This window comes from Hippopotamus amphibius, chromosome 16 (assembly GCF_030028045.1).
Source record: "Hippopotamus amphibius kiboko isolate mHipAmp2 chromosome 16, mHipAmp2.hap2, whole genome shotgun sequence".
Lineage (NCBI taxonomy): Eukaryota > Metazoa > Chordata > Mammalia > Artiodactyla > Hippopotamidae > Hippopotamus > Hippopotamus amphibius.
Window position 1 is genome coordinate 55,394,822 of NC_080201.1, and position 16,129 is coordinate 55,410,950.

Consider the following 16,129-nt stretch of genomic DNA (forward strand, 5'->3'; position numbering starts at 1 on the left):
GGAAAGAGGAGCCTTCAGCAAATGGCACACATTTGTTTGACCTTGAAGAATCGCATATAATAGGAGAGCGTTCTAGGAGGGGTTGGGAGCCATAGCAGGTTCTTGAGCAAAGTAAGGGAAGTTGACAAGACTGGTAGCAGCAGTAGAGGGATGAAGTCAGACCGCACAGAAGGAGGCCAGTGAAAAGCTTAATGAAGTAGATAGGTAGATGCACGGGAGGTCTAAAAACAGAGGCCAAATTCAAGTCTTAGACATTTTGTTTGGCCTCCGTTTCTCCCTGTGGAGAGATCTGAGCATGAGTGATTGGGAGCCACGGTTGGGAAGGGCCCAAGCTTGGCTGTGTGACATTGGACCACACCTCTCTAGGGCTCAGATACCCCATAGAGCCTTGTAATATTTGGATAAGACTCTGTGCGCTAAATTTGCCTCATTTTAGAGATGGAATAAAACATGCCTAGCCCTAGGACATGCCTAGAGACGGCGAACCACTTCGAGGTCACATAGTAGCCGATTGCAAAAGTCTTTCCTCCTCCTCCTCCTCCCTCAATAACTATCGCGCACAACGCTGAGGCCACCATTGCTTTTATTTGTTGCTTTGAGTGGAGAAAAAGCATGAGCTCCAGGTGAGCTAGTGCTCTCCATCAGCCAGAGCTCCTGATGGTGGGCGGAGCTCAGGGAAAAGGAGAGCGTGAGGGAGGTTTTCCATTGGCCAGAACCCAGAGAATGCAGCCCATTGGTTGGAACTCTGGTTGGAACTGGTTCTCGAAGAAGGGTGGATAGAGCTCGGGTTGACCAAAACTTTACAGCTGGGACTTCGGGAGAAAGGGGCGGGGCAAAGGATGACTGGGCGGGCCTCCGGTGGGCCGGCTCCTCCCTTTGGCCTGGGCTCCAGCAGTCGGCGGCTGGCGGGCAGTGCGCCTACTTCTGGGCAGGGATCATGTCGTCGATGGACTGGCCCTTTTCCAGCTTCTTCTCCATCTCCACCATGAGTTTCACACCATCCACCACGAGCTGCACCTGTTCTACCTCCGACGAGCCCAGCCTATCGGCGTTGGACACGTCGAACACTGAGCCCACGGCAGCCGTGTCCACGCCACCTGCGGGAGTAGGAGGCAGGGGCTAAGAAGCGAGCAGAGATGCAGGAGCGGGGCCCGGGACGCGGTCCCCGCGCCAACTGCGACAGCCGCACGTTCTGAGTGAGTGCCTGCTGTGTAACGGTTATGTACGCAGTTTCCTAAGCGTCTGTCTATTCACGGGCCCACATCTCTGGCTTTAGGTAGGTACGTCATCCCTCAACCATCCAACACGGTGGGTAGCAGCGTTGAGCTCTGGAGCTGGGCTGCCAGGGGTCGAATCCTGACCATCCTCCCCTTTGCAGATGGGAGAGTGAGGCCCCTAGGCAGCCGGGGACATACACAGTGAATATTAATTATATAACCATGATGGTGTATTGACTCCTCTGAGACAAGGCGTGCTAATGCCTATTTGCAGAGGAAGAAACTGAAGCTCAGAGAGGGGCAGCCCTTGCCGACCCCCACAACTCGTGGGGATGCCCCACCTCCCCTTCAGCCGCCGCAAAGGGCCAGCCCTGGCAGCCGCAGGAGGGGATGTGGGCCGCACCTGTGCCCCGCTTCTGCAGGCGCAGGCGAGTGAGGATCTCCTCGAACTTGGGATGCTTGCTCAGGTGCGCCAGCTTCACATGCACGCCTCCACGCAGCCCGGTGCCCAGGTTAGATGGGCAGGTGAGCACGTAGCCCAGGTGCTCGTTCCACATGAAGGGGTGGCCGGCTTTCTTGAAGATCTCCTCAATCTGAGGTAGGGGGAGAGGACCAGGCATCAGCGCCGGCTGGTGCCCCCAAGTACACCCGCAATCCGGACGGGGTTCGGAAGGACAAGGTGTGAGAATGTTGGTGGGGGCAGGATTCTGAGGGGGCGGGTCTCGAAAACCGGGAGGCACGAGATTCTGACGGGAGGGGCCCGACGGCACGGGTGGTGGCAGGATTCAAGGGGGCTGGGCTTGAGGAGGCAGTGAAAGAGGGTTCTTAGGGGCGGGGCTTGGGCATAGGGTGTGGCCAACTTCCAGGGGGCGGGGGCCTCGGATAGCGAGTGGCGCGGTGCTAAGGGGCGTGGCTTGGGTATAGGGAGGAGCCGAGTTCCGGGAGGCGGGGCTTCGGAAAGCAGCTGGCCAGTCGTGTGGAGTCAGGCTGAGGGGCAGGCGCCCACCTTCTGCAGCCCCACGCAGAAGCGGCGGAAAACCTCCTTCATATTGCCCCCCTTCTCCATGGAGATGACTCGGAGGTGGTCCTCCTCATTCACCCACACCAGGAAGGTCTTGTTGTCATTGTGCCTAGGTCGGGCGCAGCAAAAGGCCGAGAAATCAGTAACTCCGGAACCTCATTCCCCTCCCTCTTGCAAACACATGCCCACCGCGAGGGTCAGCGAACCTGAAGGGCGTGGGGTGGGAGCATCTTAAAGTCTCAGAAGCTAAAACCTATAGACTCTAATGTCACAGGACCTGTGAAATCGCGAATCCTGGGATCAGCGACTTTTAGGGTCTTAATTCTTTGAGCGACTTTATAGACTCTTAGAATCTCAGAATCTTTGAAAAACGGAAGCCAGGAATCAGAATTAATAAATCTTCTCATCACATTGTGACATCTCAGAAAGTCAGAACCGTAAAACTTCAGGATCTGGAAATGTTTGAAACCATTGAATCATAGAACAGGAAATTAGTGGAATCTAAAGGCACTGAAATCTTACAACCTACACTCTCCAAAGCGTTTGAAACCTAGGTCCTCAAAACCTTTTAAAATCTTTGACTATCAGAATGAGGGATTCAAAGATTCATGCGAAGCTGAGCAAACAACAATAGCTGGTAATAAAAATCATACTAATGGCCAATGTGAGCACTTACTATATTCCAGGCACTTTTCCCAATACTTTACATAAATGAACTCATTTAATCCTCACAAGAACTCCAAAAACTATGAATTAGCGTGACCTGCATGTTATAGATGGGGAAACTGGGGCAGAGAAATGTTAAATCATGTGCCCAAGGTCACAAAGCTAGGAAGTGGCTGCATTGGGATGTGAACCCAGGGAGTCTGGTTCAAGTCTCAGTTTCAAGTTTCCCAAAATGCGACATGCAGACCACAGGGTAGGCAGAGGCGGAGGGCAAGATCATTCTGGATAATTACTGTTATAGTCTTGACTTTGGAGGAGGGTCATGGCAAGGCTGGAGGAGGCGGGGGAGATGGGACATAGGGCCAGGGTGGGGGGTGCCTCACCAGATGCCACGGGCATCGGGCCAGTCTCGGGCCATGCCTGAAGCCAGCAGCAGCGGGGACACGGGCTTGTCGAACAGGAAGTGGTCGTCGATGAGCTGCTGCTGTTCCTTCTCTGTCATGCTCTTCAGAGGATAGTATTTCCCCTTGAACTCTCCCGTCAGGCTGTTGAGGGCTGAGGGGCCGCAGGAAAGAGTGGTCAGCAGCCTGCCCCACCTCCGGTGGGCTGCAGAGGCCCTGGGGACCCCACACCGCTACCCCTAACGGGCCTGAGCCTTGGCCCCGTGGAGGTCGTAAAGGCACTGTGCCTAAACCCAAATTCATGACCCCTCCCCAAAACGTGGTCCTCCCCTGTCTGCCCAGGCCCTGGGACCACCCACACTGTGTGCTCAAGACAAAAAGCATGGGTTCTCCTCTTCCCACCCCCCACCCTCACGTGCAATCCACCTGCGAGCAATAGTGTCCTGGTGCCCGCTCCTGCTGGCTGGCAGGACAGAGAGTCAAAGTCTCAGGAATCTGGGAGCCATCAGTAAACATTATTATAATATAGTATATATAGTATTTGTATATATTCCTATATATTCATAATACATAACAAATATGTATTGTGCATATAATAAATATATATGATACATATTTTTGTATATATTTTATACACCATTTGTATAATATACCACATAATATGTTCTCTATCATATACTGTATATATATATATTCTATCATTCAAAATAAATTATAGGACTTCCCTGATGGCACAGTGGTTCAGAATCTGCCTGCCAATGCAGCGGACACGGGTTCAAGCCCAGCTCCAGGAGGGTTCCACGTGCCGCAGAGCAACTAAGCTTGTGCGCCACAACTACTGAGGCTGTGTGCCACAATTATTGAAGCCCACATGCTTAGAGCGTGTGCTCTGCAACAAGAGAAGCCACTACAATGAGGAGCCCATGCACCACAATGAAGAGTAGCCCCAGCTCACAGTAACTAGAGAAAGCCCGTATGCAGCAATGAAGACCCAAAGCAGCAAATAAATAAATAAATAAATAAAATAAATTATAAAAACTTACAATTAAATAAGTTGTATTTCAATCGAAAGTAGTAAATACTCAGAATTACCACTTTCTAATTATTTTACTACACTTACTATTTTCTGTGTTCTTAAAGTTATTTTCACCTATTGTATCTGTATGGTGGAAATACTACATAATGATGTGCTACTGCACATTTCTTCCCATTGCCCATCTCTGTATGATGTCACATGGATAGCTTAAAATATCCACGCTAGGAAAATTTACACCAGAGAAATTGGCAGCTGCTGGCTGCAAGTCAGGGCTTTTTTTTTTTTTTTTTGAGAGCCATTTTTTAAACATTTAGCAGAACAACACTGCCTGCCAGCCCTGATGCTCCTACCTCCGAAACATACCCAATCTTTCTCCCCATCCCACTGCAACCTCTCACCCTCCCCCTGCCCGCCCCCCCCGGCCTGGACCACTGCAGTTGCCCCCTCTCAGTCTCTCTCTCCTACCTTTGCCCACAGTCTGTTCCTTGCACAGCAGCCAGAAGGATCCATATTAGTCTGAACCTGTCCCTCCTCTGCTCACCACCATCCCATGGTTTCCTCCTCCCATAGGGTCAAAGCCAAAGTCCTCCCAACAACCCACAAGGCTCTGCATGACCTGGCCACCCACACCCCTCTGACCACATCTCCTCCCCTCTCCCCATCAGCCACTCGGCTCCAGCCACACTGGTCTCCTTGCTATGCCGCCAACACACCTTCCCACCCCAGGGCCTTTGCACTTGCTATTCTACCTGCCTGAAATTCTTCCCCAGATTGGCTCCTTCTTGTCAATCAGGTCTCAACTCCTTTCTAACATAGCTCCCGCCAGTCATTCTGGGCCACAACCCTTGTTTCTTGGCTTCATGGCATTTTGGAATTATCTTGTTCTTTTGTTGGTTTCTGTGTTTCCTCTTATCTCCCCACCAGGCTGACAGCTCCGTGAGAGCAGTGACCTTGTCCATCTTATTCATCACGGGAGCCCCAGTTCCCCACACAGGGCCAGGACAACCGTACATGTTTGCTTAATGGATGGGTGGATGGATGAATAGATGGATGAAAGTCAGGACCCTGGCAAAATTGGGTGTCAAGTCTTGACAGCACCCCCAGGCTCCCACCAGGGGTACTGCTGCCAGCTGTCACTCATCAAGTACTCTTGATTTATCAAGTTCTTTCAGGGTTTTAGAAAATGGAGTCCCAGCGGGGTCCAGAGACCTGCCCATGGAGGAGCAGAGCCAGAGCTGGGGGACCCCGGCAGTGTGCGGGGTGGGGACTCTCACCTTCCACGGAGAGTTTCTCCACGGCCCGGCGCTCACCGCGGGAGCAGTGGGGGGGCAGCGTGTAGCCCTTGATGCTGCGGCCCGTGCGTACACGGCTGCTGAGCACGTAGTGGGGGTCCAGGTCGTCACCACCCTAGGGAATGCGCGGGGGTCAGGGCTTGGCAGACCACCCTGTGTGCCCAGCCCCCTCCCCAGCAAGATCAGGTCTCCCTGCAGACCCTCCCAGCTCTCTTGGGCTCTCTGCGGCTTCCTTTGGCTCCTCCTTCTTCCCTGGCCTTCCACACCCCCACCTCCCATCTCTCTGCATCTTTCTCTCTCCCTCCATCTCTGTGCCTCTGTTTCTCCCTCTTCTACGTGTCTGTTTTGTACCTGCCTTTCTCTCTCCCTCTCTCTCCCTCTCCCCACTTCCGCCCCCGCCCCCCCCACCCCCGTCTCCTTGCCTGACTTTGTGTCTCTCTCTGTCCCTCTCCCTTCCCATCTCCCTCTGTGTTTCTCTCCATCTCTGTTCGTCTCCCTCTCTCTCTGGGTGTCTCCTCCTGCCTCCTCCCTTGGCCTCCTCCCTTCCTCCTCCCTCTACCCTCTCTCTCGCACCCCTCCCCTCCCCTGGGGGCAGCCGACCTTGAGGTTCTCATGGTTGAGATCGGTCTTGTGCTTGTCAGTGGGTTTGTAGCCCCCGTGCCGGTCGTGGATGATGGGGTCGAAGAGGTCCTTGAAAACCACGTAAGACTCCTCGTCACCGGCCACACAGCCCACGGTCATGATGAAGGGGTGACCTGGGGGGGGGGGGTCGGGGGGAGGTCAGAGGTGCTTGTCCCCAGCAAGGAAGCCCCGGGCTCCTGGGTCCAGTGTAGACTGTGGGTGCATACCCGTGTGTGTGCGTGCGCGTGCGTGCAAGGGCGTTCACGCAACGCCTCTGGGTCAGCACTGGGAAGGCTAAGCCTTGGTAGGAATGGGGAGGGGAGGCTGGGAGAGGTCAAGGTGGCACCTGTGAGGGTGGGAGGAAGGGTGAGAGTGGGAGGAAGGCTGAGGGCAGGACAAAGGAGAAAGGAGAGTCTGGGGGAACCCGTTACTAAAAATACCACATCCGAGTCCCCAAATCATGGAATCTTCCCCTAAAAAATTTCAGAGCCTTAGACGCTCAGCCCCTACAGATCATAAGAGACTTGAAAGACCCTCTTATTTCCCTAGTGGGGAAACAGAGGGCTGGAGAGAAAGGGCCTCTCCCCTCAATCACACCATAAGTTGGAGGGTAAGGCTAAAGGCTGGTCTCCTGCCCAGTTCCACTCGCCCTGGCAGGGTGTCCTTGGAGAAGGAAGCTCAGTGCTCATAACACCCCTTGTCAGAGTCTGAGCGCTCACTTTATGCCAGGCACCACTCCATGTGCACGGATGCCTACGTTTTCCCAACACAGGTGCCTGTTGTGCAGGGGAGGAAACTGAGGCCTGGGAGATGCAGCAGCCTCCTCAGGGGAGTCTCACATTATACTCATGCATATTTAGCCAGTGGTTTACCACGTGCCAAACTCTGTCCCAAGCCCTTCACCAGTCTCAACCTATCTGTTTCTCACAACATCCCCATGAGTATGGTCCCCAGTTTACAGATAGGAAAACTGAGGCTCAGGGAGGTGGGATCGAGGCCTGGCAGGCAGCCTCCAGAGTCCTCCCAGCCTCCTGGTCCCTGTGATGCTCTACCAAGGAGGCTTACCTGGGTTGTCCACACCTGTCTGGATGACATCGTCCAGAGTGAAACCAGACGGCGTCTCCTTGTCACGCAGCTTCTTGTAGATCTCAGGGGTCAGCGCCTTGGCCATGTGGTTGTTGTGCTTGGTGAGGTCTGGGTATTCCTCCTCAGACTTGTAGTTCAGCTTGTACTTGTTGTGGGTGTTACCGAACGGCATGGTGGCAGTGTGGGGGGCCTGGTGGGCAGGGATGGAGGGGAGGGTTAGCTCACATCCAGCAGAGACCAACAACAGAACACAGCCAGGCTCTGGGGTCAATAGACCTGAGGTCCAGTCCTGACTCCTGTGCTGTGTGACTTGGAGCTGGAGGGATCCCCTATCTGTACCCCTGCATCTCAACAGGATGTATCAAGAGTCTTGTGTCTTGTGTTAGGGTCTTAGCTCTGCTGCATCCTGGCAGGTGACCCTAGACTAGTAACCTTGCTAGAGACTCAGTTTTTCCAGCTGGAAAATGGAGAGGGGGTGCCCCTCAAGCCGGAGTAGTAATTGGGGCATGGGTAAGAATATAGGTTCTAGAATCAGACAGCCTGGCTTTGAATCCCAGCTCTGCCTCTTACAGCGAGCTGTGTGACCTTGGGCCAGTTGCTTAAGCTCTCTGTGCTCAAAGTACTCACCTGTAAAATGCAGGTGTAATAGCATTCACCTCATGGAGGTGTTGGAAGGATGAAATGACTTAATTATGTAAAGCACTTGGAATAGTGCCTGGCACACAATAATCTTTATTTTGCTCAGCTATTATTGTTGTTGTTCTTATTTTAAACTGTGAGGAGCTGATGAGAAGACGGAGGGTGTTGCTGGGAATAAGTGTGCGAGCAGAGAAGGGACATTCTCTCCATAAAGGTTCTTGGGTGTTCAGTCGAGAGATGAGGGGCAGGGTGGGAGGGATGGGTGGGTGCCCGGCCCCACCTCTGTTTGCTGACACCTCTCCTGCAGGGTGCAGTTGAGGAGACCAGCTCAGACTCTGAGGTCAAAAGAGCTGGGTTCAAATCCCATCTATGCCATTTCCAGGCTGTGTGACCCCAGGGCCATTGCTCAGCCTCTCTGAGCCTTTGTCTTCTGTGAACTGGACGTTCCCCATGGGGTTGCCAGGAGGATTCTTTGAGCTCAAGCATGTGGCCGGTTGAGCACGGGTCCTGGTGTGGAGTTGGGGCCTGAAACCTAGAGGAATGGCTGCTATTATTGTTATTATTACTTTTACTCACAAGATCTAGAAGGAGGAGGGACCCTTCATTGGTGGTGGTAGGGATGGGACACTCATTCTCAGCTCCAGGAATGGGAAGCGGGTAGGATAGAGGGAAGGAGATGGGGACCAGGGAGGGCTGAAGGCCGAGGCATCAGGCCAAGGGGGATGGAAACCCACAAAAGCCTTTGGAGTAGATGTCCAGGGTTGGGGATTTATTTTTAGAGTCTGGCAGGCTCCTCCTTCCCCACCCCCAGCTGCCACCCCACCCCCACGCCCACATTCCAGGGGCTCGCCTTGCACCAAGTCAGCAGGCCAGAGACAGGTGGGCCAGGGTGGCCGGGAGGACATGCATTCAGGCGTTGAGGCTCAAGGGCTTTCAGCCCAGAAAGCCCCCCTCAGAGGGTGTCCCCACCCCCATGCCTGTTAGGGAAAGGCCAGGAGAGGGCATGGAAGCAAGGTGAGCCCAAGAGACACCAGCAGACACAGCCCCAGAGCCCTGCCACACACACATCAGCATGGACCCCCAGATCACACCGGAAACAGACCCACACGTGCACACCTCCAAGCTCAGGGACACACCCAGGCCACAGGTACTCATGCAGAAGCCACGGAAAGTTAGACAGACACAAGGTCACCCTGTGGGACACAACAGGGACCTACAAGGTCAGCAACGCAAAGACCCCGCAGCACCCACTCTCACGGAAACCCTGACAGGTGACACACAGACACCTCCCACGGCGGATGGCGCCCAGCTCTGGTGACAAACCAACATGGACAAAGGCCTGGCCTGCAGCCCCTTGCAGGGGGTGACAGCTGGCAGCTGGCAAGACTCCTTCCCATTCTGGGATCCCTCCCCAGGACCCTGTGCCCCAGAGATCACAAGTGACAGCCGGGAGTCAGGGGCTCACACGTGGAGAGGACTCGCTCACACAAGGTCCAGCTCGCCTGACCCACCTGTGTTCAGGAGGATGTGGGGGCAGGCACGTAAGGCCCCTTCCAGAGCCAGCTCGGCCTCTGATTCCCATGGGGGACCCCACCCTGGACCCCACCCCGATTCCCATCCCAGGCAGTACCTGGCTGGGCTGTGCTGGAAGGGGCTGTCTGAATCCCGGAGGCGACACTGACCCGAAGGAAGGGCCTGCAGCCCTGGCCTTATATAGGGGGGGCCTGGGCTGTGCTATTGGCTGGGAGGGGCTCCCCCCTGGAAACGGGCTGGAGGGCAGCTAAGCCTCTCACCTCACTGCCTGGGCATCGTGCCCACCCTGAACCCAGGCATGCCTCGCGCCCAGCCTCATGGCCTTGTATGGGCCGCCCCAGGGTCTGGGCTCAGACCCCTCCCCCCACCCACCAAGCTGGTCCCCTGACCAAGTGCTGAGTTGGGCTGGCGGGGACAGCTGGCCCCCCGCCGGGGCCACGGGATAGTGTCAGGGAACGTCCCAGGCACGTAGAAGCCACCCTCCCCCGGCCCTCCGCTGGGCCACCGGCTTCTCCTAGTCCCAGTGGCCTTGACCCCAACACACAGCAGGTCCTGAGCCCTGCCCGCTGGGGAAACCTTGCAATGGCCCCTGAAGGTCAGGTATCTGGTTTTCCGGCAGAGGAAACAGAGAGCCAGAGAGGCTGTGTGACTTCCCTGCTGTCACCCCAAAGCCGAGGTAGGAACAGGGGCAACCTGACCCCAGCAGCCTGACCCCAGCAGCCTGTGCTTGGATGCACTTTCCTACTTGGCAGCCGGTGGGAGGGAAACTGAGGCTGGGCTAAGTAGGGCTGGTTCTAAACTCAAAGCCAGCTTGGAGGCAGTGGTCACCCTTGCCACTCCAGTCCGCCAGCCCGGTGACACTGAGAGATTTCCACTGTGGAGGGGACAGGGAGGGACACGGCCTGCTGGGAAAGGAGTTTATTTTTAGAGCTCTCTCGCCTGTCTCCTCTGGGAGACCCGAGGCGCTGGGGTTGGGGGGGAGGAGGGGGACGCGGGGGCATGTGTTAGGGGGTGGGGTCGCCACGTGTCTGGGTTAATTATAACCAGGCATCTCGGGTGTCCCCAGGCCTCGCCTCCTTACAAGGGCAGCCGCGAGCCCGGGAAGCCACCCTCACCCGCAGGGGAAGGGGGCTGGGCGGCGGCTCGGGTCAGAGCGCAGGACTCGCTCAGATCCGGGCTCTCAGCACCTCGTCCGTGACCGGGACCCTCAAGGGCTGCGGAGGAGATTCTGCGGAAATGAGACGGCACGGAGGAAACTGCTTCCTCTGCCTGGAAGGCGCCAAGACTGCAGGACGAGTGATCGGGCAAGCGGGGACAAGCCCAGGGAGCAGGAGGAGTTCAGGGAGCGCCCAGAATCGAAAAGGAAGAAGAGAATGTTCCTTTCCCTCTGGGGTTCCTCCCTCCTCCCCACTGTCCCCGACTTCTTCCCAGGCAGTGGGGGGGGGGGGACGGATTTAGGGAAAGGGGACCCTCTCTGCCCCTCACTAGGTTCCTGGTGGGAGGGGGACTGCTTAGAAAACTTCTCCTTGGTGCCCAGCCCCTGATCACCCACTACCCCTTCCCAGTAAGGTCAGAGTGGCAAACTTGTCCTACATAGTGAAACAGGCCCAGAGAACTAAAAGGAACTGGTCTGGAATCGTTATGCATTTTATTATTTCAACAATTATTTATTAAGCACTTACTGGGGACACAGCAGAAAATAAAACCCCTGCCCTCACAGAGGTAACATTTGAGTGAGAGTGAACAAGTCAATATGTGCTCTATTGTCGGGGACAATGGGGCTTTGGAGGAAAGTGACAGAGGGTAAGGGATGAGATGGCACAGCAGAGAAGAACAGGTCAGACCTCTCTGGGGAGGTGACATTCGAGCAGAGACCGGAGGGAGCCAGCCATGCGGGGATCTGGAAGGGGGACAGCAGGTGCAAAGGCCCTGAGGTGGGAGTGGCTTGGCATATCTGAGAGGCAGGGAGGAGGCTGGAGGGCTGGAGCAGATGGGGCAGAGGGGAGAGTGGGAGGAAGAAGACCAGTTTGGAGAGGGGACAGGAACAGACCTGTATGGTCCTAGGAGCTGCGGAGGAGCTTCCATCCCACGGTGAGTGGGATGGGAGCCCCTGAGGGTTGTGAGCAAGGGCGAGACAGGATCCAGCTGCATCCCGCACAGCCCAGCCCCCTGGATCCCTAATAACCCCTTGTGTGCACATTTGACATTCCTTTTGGCCACACAGCATCCAAAGCTCTTTCTGTACTTGGGGAATCCCCCACCCTCTGACACCCTCCTTTGGAGACGCCAAAAACGTCAGAAACTCAGTTTCCCAGAACCCTTTGCAGCAGTGGTCCAATCATGTGACTAGAGCTGAGCCAATCAAACACTCTGGAGGACCTTGTGTCCTAAGCTCTACCTCCTTATCTTCTTTGAGTCTCATAGAAACAGTTGGCCTTGGGGAGCACTATAATCCCCATCATATATCTTCCCCCCACTCCCCAGCCCCTGAGCCCATCAGTCTCCAAGGCCTGTCCATCCCTCCTACCTTAGCTCAAGACCTCCACATTCCCTCCTGCCCTAGCCTCCTCACTGGTCTCCTGCCCCTGGTCTTGCTACCTCTCACCTACTCCCTACCTGCTGACCTCTCCTGCTGAGAACCTGCCATGGCTCCCCAGTGCCCTCAGGATAAATGACTATTTGTTGACTAAGTAAATAATAGTAGCTTTATCAGTCAATTGGAAGCCCCTTCACCCAGCTTAAGCAGAAAGGGCTTTCCTACCAGATATTAGGTGCTTACAAAATTGTTGGAAGTACTGAAGGAGCAGGCTCTAGGCTGGGCCTCCAGGAACACATCTTACCCCCAGAACAATGCTTCCTGTGGAAGAATGGATGTGCTAGAAGGAGGTTAGCATGGATATTGAGTGGCTATTTCACAGTCTCCACCCAAACAGTTAACTCTCATCGAGCACTCCTATATGTCAAGTACTAGGCTAAGTGCTTTACATATATTAACTCATTTAACATTCCCAACAATAAGGCTCAGAGAAGTTAAGTGACTTGCCCAAGGTCACACAGCTGGGAAGGAGCAAAGCTGGGAATCAAACTGGCACAGGGTTGCTGAGAGTGGATTGAGGCTTTGGTGAAGATAATTTTCAGGCCTCTCAGCAAGGTCAGGCTATATTGTCAGCCCAGAATCCATTTCCAGGTCTTCAGGCCTTGATAATTTGTACCCACTGCCCCTTGCCCCCTTCACCCTAGCAGTCTGGCTTCAGGATTCAAACACTGTATGTATATTAAAATTTTAATTCTCCAATGGTCCTATGAGGTAGATATGTAAATTTTACAAATCAGGACTGCGAAGCACAGAAAAGTTGAGTAACTTTCCCAAAATCACAGCTGGGAAGTAGCAGAACCAGACTAGACCAGGTAGTCATTTCCCTCCTGATTCCACCTCTTCGCGCCTCATTTTATTTATTTATTTATTTACTTAATTTAGACTTTTAAAAATATTTATTTGGCTGTGTCAGGTCTTAGTTGCAGCACACAGGCTCTTCGTTGCGTCACGCAGGCTCTCTAGTTGTGGCGTGTGGGCTCTAGAGCACTCGGGCTCAGTAGCTGCGGGCACGGGCTTAGTTGCCCTGTGGCATGTGGAATCTTAGTTCTGCTACTAGAGATCGAACCCACATGTCCTGCAATGGAAGGCAGATTCTGAACCACTGGACCACCAGGGAAGTCCCTGAAGCCTCATTTTTACAGCAGATGAATGCTGAGGCTGGAAATGGGTGAGAGATGACAGACTTCTTATATCCTCAGGTGGCAGAAGCTACAAGGGAGCTTTGCAGGATCTCTCTTATAAGAGCACCAATCCCATTCATGAGGGCTCCACCCTCATGATCTAATCACCTCCTACTAATACCGAAGGCCCCACCTATTAATACCATCACCTTTGAAGATTAGGATTTCAGCATATGACTTTTGGGAAAACACAAGCATTTAGATCATAGCACCAAGATATGCTGCTAAGTGGGGAAAAAATATATATATATCCATTTTCACAAAAATGCTGTGAAACCCGCCACCCGGAAATGCAGGAGCTTTAAAACAGTTGTGGGGTTGCCTGAGAGTTGGTTGATTTGGGTTGGATGCAACTGGGAAGCTTTGCTCCACACTATTATGTTAAAAAACAAGACAACAGGGACTTCCCTGGTGGCGCAGTGGTTAAGAATCCGCCTGCCAACGCAGGGGACACAGGTTTGATCCCTGGTCCGGGAAGATCCTACACGCATGGAGCAACTAAGCGTGTGCACCACAGCTACTGAAGCCCCCGCGCCTGGAGTCCGAGTTCTGCAACAAGAGAAGCCACCGCAATGAGAAGCCCGTGCACTGCAATGAACAGTAGCCCCTGCTAGCGGCAACTATAGGAAGCCCAGGAGCAGCAATAAAGACCCAACGCTGCCAAAAATAAATAAATAAATTTATAAATAAGAAGAAAAACAACAGCCTCAAAATGCTAAGCCCCATGTTGGCAAATCAAGACTTAATGACAAGTCTCGGCTCTCCTGGAGATGGAATCTTAAACCAGCCACTGGGATCAGCACTAGTTAGGTAATCTGCCTGATAGACCCCTGCAGTCCTTAAAGGAAAGTGACCTTGCAATAACCAGCCTGCTTTTTAGCCTGGTACGAATTTCTTGTTCCCGCTCCCTTCCGCCTATAAAAGTCTTACATTTTGTTTAGTTCCTTGAAGCTCCTTTCTGTCTGCTAGATTGGATGCTGCCTGATTCGAATCGATTTTTCCTCAAATAAACTCAATAAAATTTTAATATACCTCAGTTTATCTTTTGACACTGTGGAGACATTGTGGTGTGTGGGCCAGAGGGGAGCTGCCATGCAGGGGGAAGCTTTTTTCATGCCTGTGCCTGGACACAAAAGGAAATGTTCAAAGCCCCTTAGGTCTAAGCTCAGAACTGACACGACCGGCCCTTGTGCTCCTCTGCTACTGGCGTAAGCAAGTCACGTGACCACACTCAAAGTCAAGGCCATCATTCAGTCTACCTTCATGTGTAAGGTTTTTCTCATTTGTGTTTTCTCTCTCTCTTTTTTAAGTAATTATTTATTTTGGCTGCACCAGGTTTTAGTAGCGGCACAGGGGATCTTTTAGTTGCGGCATACATGTGGGATCTAGTTCCCTGACCAGGGATGGAACACGCGCCCCCTGCATTGGGAGCATGCAGTCTTAATCACTGGACCACCAGGGCAGTCTGTCATTTGTGTTTTTCTTTCTTTTCTTTTTTCTTTTTAACATATAACAACTGAATTAGAGTAATGATGCTTATTTTATAAATTTATTTTATTTATTGGCTGTACTGGATCTTTGTTGCTGCACACAGGCTTTCTCTAGTTGCTGAGAACGGGGGCTACTCTTCATTGTGGTGCGCAGGCTCCTCATTATAGTGGCTTCTCTTGTTGTGAAGCACGGGATCTAGGCACGTGGGCTACAATAGTTGTGGCACACGGACTCAAGAGTTGTGGCTCACGGGCTTAGTTGCTCCAGGACATGTGGGATCTTCTCAGAGCAGGGCTCGAACCCATGTCCCCTGCATTAGCAGGCGGATTCTTAACCACCGCGCCACCTAGGAAGCCTGTTTGTGTTTTTCTTAAATGGTCACTCACACTCAGACGTCCACACACAGTTCATATCCCTGGAATATCTCAGGATGAGTATTAGAAACTGGTAATCATGTCTGCTTCAGGGAAGAGTGTCTGGGGATCAAGGAGAGACAAAGACCTACTTTTCACTCTGTAGTCTTTTGTTCTCTGTGAACATCCTTTCTGACAGCACTTTACTTCTTAAATTAAAAAGGGAGGAGGCTTTTTAAAACCTATGGCCAAGAGGCGAAAACAGAAAAGCCCCCATCCCATTCACCGATTTCCCTGACATGGCAAACTGAGGCCTTAAGTGATAGGGTGGGGATTTTGTTGAGTGCTGCCTTCTCTTTTTCCTTCTTTCACTAGTTAGTATGAGGTTATTTGGGATGATTTTAGAAAGAAGACAAGTTCAAAGGATTGTTTGAGAGAAAATGAAACCAGGAGTTAGTTGCATATGGATGTTGAAAAATACATTCGTAAGCTATAAGGTATGACAAATTTCTCTTCTACCCAGTGTCTCTTCTATTTTGTTTTCTAGTTTATTTTATTGAAGTATAGTTGATTCACAATGTTGTGTTAATTTCTGCTGTACAGCACAGTGATTCAGTTATGTGTATACATATATATACACACACATTCTTTTTCATATTCTTTTCCATTATGGTTTGTCACAGGGTATTGAATATAGTTTCCTGTGCTCTACAGTAGGACCTTGTTGTTTATCCATTCTATATATAATAGTTTGCATCTGCTAATTCCAAACTCCCAATCCATCCCATCCAGTGTTTCTTAAAAGATACTTCAAAAGGAAAGAGTTTGAGATCTTCACATTTGGTTGCTGCATTTTTATTTAATTAATAATGGTCTTGGCCATTTTTCACCTAGTAAAGTAGCCTAGCCAGGAAATATTCAAGAAAGCATTACTCACCCTATTGCCAATAAATCAAAACATGGCAGCTGAAGACATCTGAGTTTGGTTAGTCCTTG

General features: G+C 52.5%; 1 protein-coding gene across 1 annotated transcript; it reads right to left on the minus strand.

Annotated features, from left to right (window-relative positions):
• Positions 1-569: 569 nt before the first annotated feature.
• On the minus strand, positions 570-9,754 carry CKM (creatine kinase, M-type). The gene is made up of 8 exons (XM_057710987.1): positions 9,610-9,754; positions 7,320-7,530; positions 6,234-6,388; positions 5,616-5,748; positions 3,288-3,459; positions 2,224-2,347; positions 1,621-1,810; positions 570-1,097 (listed from the first exon to the last, which is right to left on the minus strand). The coding sequence occupies exons 2-8, from the start codon at positions 7,510-7,512 to the stop codon at positions 919-921; spliced, it is 1,146 nt and encodes a 381-aa protein (XP_057566970.1). The 5' UTR covers positions 7,513-7,530; positions 9,610-9,754; the 3' UTR covers positions 570-918.
• Positions 9,755-16,129: the final 6,375 nt, after the last annotated feature.